The sequence below is a fragment of the Telopea speciosissima genome, chromosome 5 (genome assembly GCF_018873765.1).
Source record: "Telopea speciosissima isolate NSW1024214 ecotype Mountain lineage chromosome 5, Tspe_v1, whole genome shotgun sequence".
Taxonomy (NCBI): Eukaryota; Viridiplantae; Streptophyta; class Magnoliopsida; order Proteales; family Proteaceae; genus Telopea; species Telopea speciosissima.
Genome location: NC_057920.1, coordinates 61055100 through 61068802, shown reverse-complemented (window position 1 = coordinate 61068802; position 13703 = coordinate 61055100). Strand labels below are relative to the sequence as shown.

Here is a 13703-nt window from a genome sequence, read left to right as displayed (position 1 = left end):
GGGCATTTTGGGGTAGGAACAAATATTTAGGAGTAAAATACTATTTTCAAATTAGGTTAGGGTAATACATAAATGGGGGCAACTAGGTCTTTTCATTTTTTAAAATAAAACAAAGGGTAAAATGATCATTTTCAATTAGTTTAGGGCAACAAATAAGTGAAGGTAATTAAGTCTTTTCAGGTTTAAGAAAATGGAGCAAAGGGTAAAATGGTCAAAATTTTAGCATCTAACGGTGGTATTTAACGAATTGGACTTATCTGGCATTTGGGGTGTAAAACAGGGGTAGTACTTGGAATATTGAGGGATGGTACATGGAATATTGAACTACTTAGGGGGTACAAAAAATATTGGATGTATTATAGGAGGGTACGTGTACTTTACCTTATAAAAAATGATGTATATCCTTAGGGTCCCTTTGTATGGCTTCTAAGAAGTCTGCAATACATTTTTGGGTCAGAACTCGTTCTGGCTCCAAATAATCGTGTTTGGTATCACTTCTGATTCCTATTCCTTTTCTTGAGAATGGGAAATATCTAGAATAAACTTTTAGCTTATTATAGAAATTCTGAGGAACAAATTCTCCATTTGTGTTTCCAAGTTAAATTAAGGATGTCAACGGATATTCAAAAAATTTTTATTTAATCCGTGTTCGTATCCATTTAGGAGAATTGAAATCCATCCGAAAATTAATCGGCTATGAATATGATAATCTTCCTATCCGATTGATTATTATCCGATTCGTTTAGCAATCTGACAGTAATAAAATGTTTGAAATATATCTTTGTGTCTGTATATTCGGCTAAGTTACCTTAGTGGATTTTGTTTACTTATTTTATAATAATTTTATAAATTAAGATAATGTGATTCTTTTTCTAGATTTTCTATTGGTTTATATATTATTTTATGCATTTTGATACATGAAATCACATATCTATTAAAATAAATACAAGATAAAATCAAAAATAAAAAGACAAGAAAATCAAAGACTAAGAAGATTAAAAGAAAGGGTAGTTGATGAACTCTCAAGTCTCAACCTTTACCCTCATCAACAAAACGATAAAGATGTCAACGGATAGTAGAAAATTCATGTTCGATTTGAGTTCATATCCATTTAGGAGAATCCGTATTCAAGAAATCACTATTCGGAAACTATCCGAATCCATCTGAAAACTAATAGGATATTATTCGAATTTGTCCGAATATAGGGAAGTGAATATGATAATGCCACTATCCGACCGAATTCGATCCGTTTACATCCTTAAGTTAAATGAACATGTGGACCAATGTAAAATCATTTAAATATAGGGATGCAGCCTGAGTCTGACACGGCATAGGTTGGGCTTTTCAGCAAGAGTGGCTAGGGTTGAGATTTTCACCAGGTTGAGCTCGAGCTGAGCTGACCTTACATTGTGCATGTAAATATAAAATACACTATCATACATAATAATATCATACATACGGTTAAATGGTTAACTCCGCCTTACCTAGCCCTAAAGTGGCAAAAATAAGGACTGCCAAGGTCAATTAAACCAACCTGGTCAATAAGGGCCAGAGTTTAATCAATTACTTAAAAGGTAGGTCGATTCCTTTTCTTCCTGGTTGATTCGATTTCGATCCGGTTCCTGGTTTTGATCCCAAATTGAGACCTTTTCCTCCGCAAGTGAAAATTATAGCGTCATATAAATGGGCACGCTCTGCGAGATTTGCGAGACGACAAAAAGATCAAGAGCTGTTTTCAGAATTCAGGGGAAGGGAATCAAAACGCTGTATCATCATCATCAGCAGCAGTTGTAGCAGCAGGGAGCCGGGGCAATGGGAGTGGAGAAGCAAGTGTTGAGGGCTGGAACTGGTCCCAAACCTGTTCCTGGTCAGACCGTCACCGTCCAGTGCACAGGATTTGGTTTGCACATCTTTCCGACTCTGCAAATTTTTTTCTCCTTTTCCTGTCGATTCCAAGTTCGTTACTGTTATTGCAGTTTGTGTTTTCTTCCTTAAAAAGTTACTTAAAAACCCAATTTTTTTTGTTACAACATCGAATTCAGTTGTTTGTTCCTGTGGATTAAATAAATGATTTCGTTCTTGCAAAAATGGATAAAATCAGTGACAGACCGTAAGATGTTGGGGAAGTCAAAATGATAAGTTTGCTTCATTGTTTCTCAGAAGCGTGCTGGACAAACCTAGTTAGCCAAAGAATACAAGTTCATCTCACATGGTTGTAGAAAGTTCAAAGGGGATTCCCCAATAGAATATTTTTTTTAATTTTTTTTTATTTGTGTTCCTCAAAACATAATTTCTTATCAGTGAATTGCATTTCATCCCGTTCTGTGTGTGCATTCTTATTGCACGATTTTATTTTGCTCTGTTGCTTAATGTAGGTAAAAACGGTGATCTCTCTCAGAAGTTTTGGAGGTTAGGAGTTTCTTGCTTTCTTCATCTTCTTCTTTTCTTAATTTCTTCCATCATTCAAATAGTGATTATTTGTTTTTTTTTTTTTTTCGTTTTTCTAATCCTTCCAATCTACGAAGGAATTCAGTGCTATTTGCATCCCGTTTGTTTTTGTTCTCATTTCTATATTTGTACTTTTAGCACAAAGGATCCTGGGCAGAACCCTTTCTCGTTTAAAATTGCGCAAGGTTCGGTTATTAAAGGTAACTGTACTGTACTCTCTCAGACTGTAGTTATGTTTCATCAAGATGTTCTCAGTAGTAACTTTCCACCTATGGTATAATTCGTTGGCATGGTTTCTCTCGCAATTATATGTAATCCTGTATGTTACTGCAATTTGATTTACTGATTCTTGAAAGGCTTGCAATATTTTAAACTATGAATATTGTTTTTAAATTGATGTCATACATGACTTGTTCCATACTAGGCATTTCTTACTATAACTCCTTGTGCGTTATTGTGTTTATTGTTGTTTATCTTTTAATTTAATCCATGGTCTTGCTTTATTGGATTTTATTTTGTTGCTCTAGTAGTGCAAGGTTCTGAGTGTCAAAAATTTGCTTTATGTTTGTATGTTTCAAACAGGAGTGATGGTGTTGGTAGTTTATTGGTATTTAGGTGTTGTGTTAGTAAGTTTTGTTACCAGTGTAACTTATGGAAGCTGTTCCTTGAAAGCTTATGGCATGTGGTTAACTTTAGAGTCCCTGTAAAAAATGGTGTTAGTATGGGGAGGGAGGTTGCTTCATAGAATCTAAGAATATTGAGCATTGAAAATATATTAAGATGGGAATAGCCTCTCTGCGAAAGCAAGGGTAAGGCTTCATACATTATGACCCTCCCCAAACCCCGCAGTGGCGGGAGCCTTGTGCACTGAGTGCGCCGAAATATATTAAGGTGGACTGTCTAAACCTTAAAGTGTTGTTTTATTGTCACAACAGTGGTAGGGTTTGGTTTGTGATTGGTTGAAATTGCATAAGGCTTCAATAATTGATTTCCTAGCTGAGGAGTCAATCACAACTAGTTGTGATGTTCAGCTGCCTCACTGCAACAGTCAAAAGAGTATTACAAAAAGAAAGAGGGGAAGGAATAGAGAAAGAGGCAGAGGTCCTCCTTATATACAATGTTGCTTGCACGGAGTGAAACGAAAAAACTGGAATGCTTATAGATTTAGGAGGAGGGCATGATAGCAGACATTAGATGACTGGATTGTTGTTATTTTTATTCCCCAGTGCCAAAGTTTTTTTTTACTTTGGTTGGATGTCAATGATTTAAGGATCAAGGTTGCTGATATTATATTGTTGTCAAGCCATTGTTTCGGTTGCTTTCAAGAATTCACAGAGATTTGTATGTAAGTGCTAATATAGTGTATGACATACGTAGATATTTGATCTTGTTAATTTTGTGAGGCACAATGTCAGATGCTCGAAGTGGATTGATGATGGGGCTAATTTCACGAAAATAGTAAGTAAATACCCAACCCTGTAACAGGATCGATGGGCACTGTGATACAACAAGTAATGCAATACTTGTTTGAGTGTTCAAATTAGTAGCCAAAACAAAATTTTTTACTCAAAGGAAAAGTTCAGATTAGGATGATTTAAGATAAAACAAAAGCATGTGGTTGAATAGAGCTGTAAGTGCATTCAAGTGTGACAAATAGGGCGTGGAGGTTTGGTGAAAGTTTCAGCCAAATTATATGGTTAAAACGGTAGCTATGGGCAATTCCTAGTGCCAATAGGAATAGGAGTAAAACAGTAATTTATAGTCAGAAATTAGGGTTTGGGAATGAAAATTAGATTGGATTTTAGATATAGTTTAACCTATTAGGCTCATGAAAACAGAATTGAACTCAAGTGCGGATTGACCTAAATAGTAGCTCTAATGGAGGTAGGGATAGAATTGGAAATATAAAATAACTCAAGATCCAACTGTCAGAATTAGGTCAAATTTGAATCGAGTTCACCATTACGGTATTTGAACATGTGATCCAAATTTCATGATGATTTAACGGCAGATTTTCTTAATCTCATAAAATATGCTGTATAAGATCTTCTAGAATGATAGGTTCTAGTTACCGTATTTTCAGATTAAGAACTCACCTGTGATGGCTGTAATCTGAGAATAGGATGAAGAATCAATAACTAGCAATAGTAGGAGAGCAAGAACACAAGATAGATCCACCCGGGTTTCACACTGTAAGGTGTTGATTGGATCAAATACTAATCCCTTATTCCTTGATCACACACACAGCTTCTCAATGGAGAAGAACAGTTGCAGCAGCAGCTCTGAAGTTTCTATTTTAATCGTGGTAAGAGAGAAAGCTCATGCATGGTTTTATGTATTAAACAAAAACAGACTTTGAGTTGGATTGGGACAGCTCCCCAACTGACTCAATTACAACTTACAGTCACTTTAAATCTATCTATGTCGACTCAAGTGATGTGAACCCACTTATGTAGTTGCTAGCTAAAGACTTAAAATTAAACTACTTAAATTGAACCAACATTGGATCATGGTTCAATTAAACAAAACAAAAGACTTGAACATAAACTAAGTATAGAAAGCAATAAAACAGCAACACATTAGGCCATGGTTTGGCCTCCTCCATTGGATTTCTTCCTATGTGAGTAGGTCTTCAGATCTGCATCAGCAAGTGACCCATATTAAACAGTAGCATAGGATAGTAATAAGCCTAAGAATTAGGCCAACAGTATGGGGGGTCGAAACTAGAATTAATCCACCAGGTTTGGACTTATTAGTCTAGGGACTGATTTGACACTAAACAGTAGAATGGCAGCTTGCTGCCCAAATTTAGAACTATGAAGAACCCTTGATTCCCAGGTCAAGTCACTCTCAAACTGATATAAACAGTAGATAATAACCCCACTATGAAACCTTCCAACTCTCAGTTACAACTGATGAACAGTACTGAAGCTGCAGCACAGTTCCCAAATTAGTAACTAATGGATGTCTAGCAGCAGCAGCCGTTTGGCATCATGGATGGAGTGGAGATTACTGTCAAAGGAAATGGATTGGGTCCACCTGAATACCTCGAACGATCAGCCTCAATGGATGGTTGGATTTGGAGTGTTGGTTCTTGCACAGAATTAGAAATTGGAGGGAATAATTAGTAACTTACAGTCACAGCCATATGCAGCCTATGGATGTGGCTGAAATCAACATCGAAGTAACAGATCAAGGTAAGTATTACACCTTCAAAATCTGGGATGAAACTGTTGGGTAGATCTAGAGTTATGTGACCTTTGTTGTTGCACGGGTTGTCATTGTTGTCAACACTGTTCATTGGGGCTGTGTACAGTGTACAAATGGCAGTTGCAACAAGTGTCAGCTTTGGAGCCAATTTGAGCAGACCAAGCCACAGAATAGGAAGGAGAGTTGTTCTGGAGAGTTGTAGAGCATCAAATAATCTTTCCAATGTAACTACAATTGTGGCGATCTGACTCCGGATGAGGGAGTTATGGTCGTTTCTGTACAATCATTCCGAAATGCACGTGTTCGACAAACTGTCTCAAAGAGGAACCCCATACATGTGGCTGATGTATGATGAGCTGGCATTGTGTATTATAATGTGGCAAAATCTGTTGAGGTGGCAGTGATGTGGCATGTGGTTGGTGACATGGCATGGTGGTCAAGGGTGCAGGACCATGTGGCTCATAGCAACATAGTAGGCATCCAAGGCATGTAGCCACGGCCGCACGATGGCGCAGAGCAGCAGTAGCACTCATTGCCGACCACGCCTGCAGTTGTGCAGCAGGACGCCCGCAAGGGGCTGCAGGCCACACCGGCCCATGCCGGACCTCGCGCGTGCGTGACAGGGGCCATAAGCCAAGGCAGCATGATGGGTTTGTTTTGCTCCAGCGGCTAAGTGTAAGGAGGCCCGCCACGTGCTTGGCATAATGCAGCAAAGAAGCCTCACTCAAGGTTGCTCTTGGGTGGATTTTCCTGAGACATAATATGAAACGTATTGTTTTTTGATTCCAGAGGCCTATTAGCCGTCTGATTGAAATTGATGGACCTGATACACATCCAATGGCCATAAAAAAAATGTGCAAGGCACGATCTCGCTGACTTGGAAGATGCCATCGCGGCACTCCTCACTAGTCAGTGCATTGTCTTTTCGTAAGCTGCAACCCACAGTATCCCTGATTGATTAGATGCATCGCGTGCAGTTGGTACACCTGCAAAGATTCCTTCTGGTTGGCGTGCATTACATGCACGATTTATGTTTTCTTTCCGGCACGATCGTGTGATCGGATAGGTTAAATCTCACCCGCGTTTCAAAGTTAAATTGGATGGCCAGGGGCCGTGCCGCCAAGCCATTACATTACGGGGTATCACGAGGAATCAATGATTTATTTAGATGATCCGGGCCATCCCCCCCTTGCTCTAATAAGATGTTCCAGCTTCAAATTACCATATCTTGCTCAGTTTAAGTCGAAATTGCCCTCAATTTTTGCACTATTCCCCAAATTGCCTCTAGAAACCCTTTGTGGGTGATTTTGGAGTAGTCAAGCCCTAAGCAATATAGAAAAGAAGAGAGAGAGAGAGGTGAAGTGATTAAAGGTGCATTGATTCATCTCCAACCACCATTCCAAGGTGCATTGTAGCTCCATTTAAGAGGGTTGAATGGTTGGTGAGCATTATTGAAGTCCTTGATGAGTTAGTGCAAGGAAGAGAAGGAAGAAGGGTCCCACTTGCAAGGCATACTTGAAGATTCAAGTTCTCCATTATTGAGGGGTTGTTGAAGATTCCACTGAGCATTGAAGCATTGTTGGGTGACTTGGAGTCCACGGGATACGAAGATTCGACACGAAGACAAGCGTTGTAAGGGTCTCTACTACTTAACCCTATTTACATGTGTTAGCTAGGTTGTAAATTGTTAAACATCTAGGCTATTCTGCTTGATTGTAGGGCATCATCTATAAGTCTGATTTGTTTTTGTATTGTAGGTGCTGGACACGAGGGTTGTAGCTACCTAAACTTTGGCATTGTAGCACCCTCTTGGTTATATGCTGGGTAAACTGGGGTTGTAGCCCTTGTCAGTTGTAGCTGACAGAAGTAGTTGAGTGTTGAGCAAATACGAAGCCCAACTGAGTTATTGTTCCGTAGATATAGGCAACTTGCCGAACCACGTCTACTTTGTCTTGTGGTTGTGCTTGTGTGGATATGGAGTGCTTTGTCTGCATGATGGGTATGCAGTAACTGTATGCCTGGCCACATAGTGGTTGCGTGTGTTTGATATTGTCAGTGTCGACAGTCAGTTGCAAAGTACAGTGGGGCTGTTAAAAGAAAAAGTTATATACACTGATTCATCCCCCTTCTCATGGCAGCCATTGTCCAACAACCTTGAAGTGGCTGCTGTAGAAGATCAAAAGAGCAGTGCTGCAGGGTTGTAATAGAACTCCAATAACTGATTCTGTGTTGGATCAATGAAACACCTTCAAAGGATCAACAACAACAATAGCAGAGAAGGAAGATGGCCTCAGTACCTCTCAGCTGATGATCTTTTGCAGGATTAATTAAAAAAAACCTGTTAGAGAGAAAAAAAAAATAGGGAAAGAAGAAGAGGGGGGGGTGATATGACCAAGAGCTCTCACCTATGGCCTTGGTCAATCTCTCACTGACCTTAGTCTGACACCATTACTGTCTCTCATAGCACACAAGGCACAAGCCAAGCTTTCTTCAAAACTCAAATCGTGGGGTGGCGTGTAGACAGCCCCCCCCCCCCCCCTCTTCTTTTATTGATAAACAGACAGCCCCTTTTTTATTGATAAACGGAAACTGGATCCCTCCTTGCGTGGGAAGGAGTTCTCCTCACAATATTGCAACTCTCTAATTAGAAACTAAATACAAAATAGAATCTAACTTGTAGCTAAATGACAAAATAGAAAGAGTCCTAAAATTAGCAACAACTATTACATAAAAAAAACCTAGATAAAAAATAGAAACTAAATAAATCTACTCAATTCCCCCATGGATGGACTGTCTAGGACAATAGTGGGCCTTAATCTGGCCCATGAAAGTGGTCCAATAGCTGGTCAAAGGCCTTGGTTGGCTGGCTGGTTCTTCCTCCTCTTCAAGCTCCATTGACTTGCATCAATTAACTAATTAAGTCAGCCTCTTTTCCAGATCTACCTTTGGTTTAGTTTTCAAGATTTTGTTGGTCTCTTTGGTGCCCACATCTTTGGCTGTAGTTGCTGGTTCTATGTTAGTGCTATGAGTTGCATGGTTAATTTTGAAGTGAAAAACAAGAAATCTGAAACAAGTATCTTGGGGCCCCTAGTTTTAGATTTATCATGATATGCAATTTTAGTCGGTGCTACCTTTTAGTTATTTGGGAGATTCAGTAAATTCTTTCATACATTGATGGATAGAATTTTTTATTTGAAAAGGCAATGTATCTTGTTTGACTGTTGTCCCTTGTGCCTATTCTACACATTTTTTGAGTGCTATGAGACATAATTGGCAAGTAAAACAAGTAAATTATGCAATAATAGATGAAGATTGAAGACAAATAATATTGAATAATTATTTAAGAAATAGTTAAAGACTTGAACTAGAAACTACAAAGTATAGCGAACAATGCATGTTAGACACCCAAGTACAGTGAACAATACATATGTCATAGACACCCTAGTCTTCCATGTCCCAACAATACAATACTGTGGGTCTATTGATATGAACTATGACGTGCTGGATCGAGTCTACTCAGGGTCCGATGGAGCTGATGTGCATTGTCCTCTGTCTGCATGACATATGAATGCCATGTCATAGTGTTCAAGAAGAAATGAGAGTAGTTTCTTCTCAAGCAGGTCAAGATATCCGAGATTTTCGAGATTTTGCCGAAATTTCGGTAAATTCGACCAAAACTATGTAAGTTTGAGATCTCGTATACCGTCTCGTCTTGAAAAGGTTGAGATCTCTGAGATTTCTGAAATCTCGCCGGGATCTCGACGAGTTTTTCAACTATGAAAGTGGTAATTTCCAACAAAGCTTTTTTTATGTTGTTGATTCCTAGATGTAGTGTTTCTTCTTCACACTGCCTATTGGTACTATTGAAATGGGATTAATTGGTAATACAAAACCTATAACCTTTCGCTCAATACTGATAAAGAGTATAGCTTTGATCAACTATAATAAAACGATCCTTGTAATTAAGACCTGGACGATGGTGTGTTATATTTTCTTTTGCCATTGTTTGATGGAGGGTCCTGTAGGCTTTAAAACCTTCCATTTGGTGTATTAATCTAATCGGTTCTGCCATTTTTTAGGATGGGATGAAGGTGTGATGGGTATGCAAGTGGGAGAAGCTGCTCGTCTTCAGGTAACATTCATTTCTCTTGGCATCTTGGTATTTTGCTCTTTGGAACATTAGTTCTGTTGTCTGTCATTTAGAATTATAATCATCTCCATCACCCTTAACTAATTTCACTTTAGAAATTTGTGATGAATACTTTCAATTTTTATTTGGGTGTACCGGTGTAGGCCTTGTAGCTGAAAATGCTCAAAATTTGGTTTGGGTAGTAAATATTTGAGAAATGAAGCAAAATCTACCCAGACATTTATTCATGTTGGATTTTGTTATTATTGAGGTTCTCCTTCGTTTTTCTTATTCTTCTTTTTTCTCTCTTCCATTGGAGGAGTCAAGATATCTTGGTGTTGCGGGAAAGACTCGGGGGGGATATCAAAATGATGGATTGTTGGTTAACCTTTTTGTTGCATCTTAGTGGGAAACTGCAAACATGGTCATTCTACATCTTGCTGCACCCCAAACCACCCAAACTGAAGCCCTTTTTCAGGAAAACTGGTGCAGTTATTGAGTCACTTTACTGGTGGAGTTATTTTTCACTTTTCGTTTGACTTGGCCCTCACTGATCTCTTTTCTCACTTACCACATTAAACTCTCATCTCTAGTGTCTTAGTAGGTTGTTAGGAACATTTATGTCGGATGCTGGACACGGTGGGAGTCATTTTACTGCAACCTTTAGAGAGCTTGAGGAAAGGGTTTTTTGTTATGAAAACCCGCATTGGTACATGAGTTCTTAAAGTTCCGTTTTACAACACTCTTGGTATTTTTTTGTTATGAGGGAACACTTTGGGAGTGGAATCGCATTTGTCAATTCCGGGATGGTTTTATTTTCTAATGAAACGAACTGGTCCAAAAAGTGTTTTGAGAACAAAAAACAGAACCATTGTTTTTCTTTCTGTTCTCAGAACAAATTGAGCTCGACAAGCCCTTTCTCGTGATCTCGCTCACCCTCACCTCTCATCTCTCTGTGACACACTGCTCGAACATAGTAACCATGGCTTTCTCTTTGGCAGTCCTCTTCTTCGCCTCCGACATGTTGTTCAGCTCTTGATTCCATTCATTCAGAAGCTTTTTAAAGACAAGTAGGATCTTATCCTCATCACACTACTTCTCGAAATCCTTGAAATTCAGAAGAAGATGATGAAGAGGGTAAAAGATGATGAGCAAGCTAAAGTTACACCTCCAACTTTTGTCAAAAAAATCTTTTGTCAAGAAGCCTCCTACCAAGCCCATGTCCCCTACAACTGTGAGCGCCAGGTCTACCCTTGATTAAGGGTGTCAAAACCAAACCGAACCCGAAACCGAGCTGAACTGAATTAATTCGGTTTGGTTTTGGTTCAACTGTATGATAAGTTAATTCGGTTCGGTTCGGTTTCGGTTTCATGTCCAAACCTGTCGGTTTGAACCGAAACCGAAACGGAAACCGAATACCCATTTAATTCCCAAACCCTATATCTTTTAATATGTTTTGGGTAAATGATATTTAATAAAGTAACTAACTAAGTAAAACAACCAAAACCGTATGCACCCAAATCAAAAACCATATTTATCTATTTGATGGTTTGATGGTGTTGTCATTCATTTTGAAACAGCTAATTTTGATGTGTTTCTCTATGATTTTATTGATGTGTTTTCTTTTAGAATTATAATTTTGATGTGTTCCTTGAAGGTTTTGTGAGCATTTATTTATACAAATGGAGTTCCTTGAGAAATGAGAACACAGCAAAATAGCAACAATGGATGAACTAGCAGCCTATAAAAAATGGGACCGTATTCAAGAACCGAATTATATTGTATTAAAAACCGAATTAAACCCGAATTAAAACCGTTTTGTGAAACCGAATTAGGACCGAGGCTGAACTGAACCGAGGTGGTTCGGATTCGGTTGTTAGTCCCAAAACCGACTCGGGTATCGGTTCGGTTTCAGGTCACACCCACAAGGCATGGAACCGAACCGAACCGAACCGGTTGACACCCTTACCCTTGATGGCCAATCCTCTGATGAGAAGACGATGAAGAGTCTGGTATAGAATCCTGCTCTGATTTTGAACCTTTTTCAAAAAGGCCTCACGCCCTCACCCCTCTTGAAGTGCTGATCCCAACATAAAACCCGTTTCCTCCAAGTCCATGGATGATGATCCGAAGTCCAAGAAGTCTTTGGTAAAGCCTTCTGCTGCGCCACTGCATTGCGCCCATAGGCTAAGTATACTGTCCTAGTTAAGTGCCTTGCCGAGTCAGACAAGGATGGTAGTAATGATTCCAAGAGAATGAAGAAGGTTATGGATGAGGAGGATGATGTTGTGCTCTTCTAGGTTGTTGAGAACATAGTTAACAAGACGGCAAGGCGGCAAGGCGCCCAAGGCAACCAAGGAGCAAGGTTCAAGAACTCGGTTTCGGACCTGGTTTCGGTCAGGCCAAAAACTGAGTTGGACCGAGATCTTGGCGAGTTGGTGCACCTTTTTTTTTTTTTTTTTTGAACTTGTTTGATGGTTTTGGTGGGGTTTTGACCTAGTTTGGTCATGAAACTTGGTATACAGCCTATTTTGGGTCATTTAAACTCAATGACGCTATCAGATTTTGAAAAATCAAATTCCAAATAGGAGTTTGACTTGGTGGGAAACCAGGGCAAACACTTATGCCAGAAACCAAGCCAAACAATTATTTATGCCTAATATCATTTAAGTAAATGCTTTATTCCCTTTACTTAAGCTATTATTCATAAATAAGCAAATACCCCATCTATTTGAATCCTATAAAAATAGTTAAAAATCAAATTTCAAAAGGATAAAAAGTCAACCTATGCTTACACTAGTACAAATAAAAAAACATTTACTTAAATGATATTTGGCATAAATAAGTGTTTGCTTATTTATGAATAATATCTTAAGTAAATGAAATAACAAATAAAAAAACATTTACTTAAATGATATTTGGCATAAATAAGTGTCTGTCTTGACAACAATGATTCTAAGTACACTGTGCTTACACTACTACACTTGGGTCAAAAACCACAACCATTTTGAGTGCGTTTTTTTTTGGGTGAAAATAGTTCATGCCTTGTATTTAGAATGTCAAAAATAGGCTATATACAGAAAATCAGTCCTAAAAAACCATTTCTGGGCCTCGAAACCACAATCTTGATTTGGCTGGGAAAAAGTACCAAGTTTCGACCATATCTAGGTTTTGGGTGGTCGAAACCCGAGATTTGAAACCTTGATCTGATCTCAAGAGCAAATTATTTAAGAAGACAATCATTACTTTTGAGCGTACTTTGTTGAATGAATCCCACCCAAGGGTTTAACCAGAGTATTTTTTTTAAGTTTCTAATCCTGTTGGATCCCACCTTATCGTTGAACCAGAGCATTTGCTGATAATTGTAATCCTGTTGGGTTGTTTTTGCAGTGCTCTCCTGATTATGCATATGGCCCTAATGGATTTCCAGCATGGGGAATACTGCCGAACTCAGTTTTGGTTTTTGAAATTGAAGTCTTAAGCGTGCAGTAATCACCCTTTCTGAGTTGGCAACAATATAATCAATCATTTGCCCACTCTTTACATAACACAATGGATCATCTTCATAGCTTCCTGATCTGTGAACACCTTTGGGGTTGATATAGTGAACTATTTTTTTTTCTTTCTTTCTTTCTTTCTTTCTTGGATTCCATATCACATCAGTTATGACTTGAACTTTCTTCCTATACTTCAGACATAATGCTTTAAAAACCTATGTCAAGGTAATTTTTTTCACCTGCCAGACCTCTGTTTTGCGGATAAATGTTGGCCTTGGTTACATAGGTGTGGCATGAAGCCATACACCTATTGATTTGGAATGTCCAAAACTTTTGCTTTGAACTTTGATCTTATATTGATGTTCATCTGAGATGTTGCTTATATGCCTAGACTCCCAGATCCACATTTTGTGTATAAG

The 13703-nt window shown here is 38.6% G+C and overlaps 1 protein-coding gene across 1 annotated transcript; it reads left to right on the top strand.

Moving 5' to 3' along the window:
* Positions 1-1705: 1705 nt before the first annotated feature.
* LOC122662062 (peptidyl-prolyl cis-trans isomerase FKBP12-like) lies at positions 1706-13409 on the top strand. The gene is made up of 5 exons (XM_043857620.1): positions 1706-1900; positions 2376-2409; positions 2587-2648; positions 9738-9790; positions 13178-13409. The coding sequence occupies exons 1-5, from the start codon at positions 1813-1815 to the stop codon at positions 13277-13279; spliced, it is 339 nt and encodes a 112-aa protein (XP_043713555.1). The 5' UTR covers positions 1706-1812; the 3' UTR covers positions 13280-13409.
* Positions 13410-13703: the final 294 nt, after the last annotated feature.

What these genes read in the sequence shown, in the direction of transcription:
- LOC122662062 (XM_043857620.1), top strand. Translation starts at nt 1,813, where the DNA reads ATGGGAGTGGAGAAGCAAGTGTTGAGGGCTGGAACTGGTCCCAAACCT. An exon ending in CTCTCTCAGAAGTTTTGGAG is followed by an intron (nt 2,410 to 2,586) that starts GTTAGGAGTTTC and finishes TTGTACTTTTAG; the next exon opens with CACAAAGGATCCTGGGCAGA. An exon ending in GAGAAGCTGCTCGTCTTCAG is followed by an intron (nt 9,791 to 13,177) that starts GTAACATTCATT and finishes TTGTTTTTGCAG; the next exon opens with TGCTCTCCTGATTATGCATA.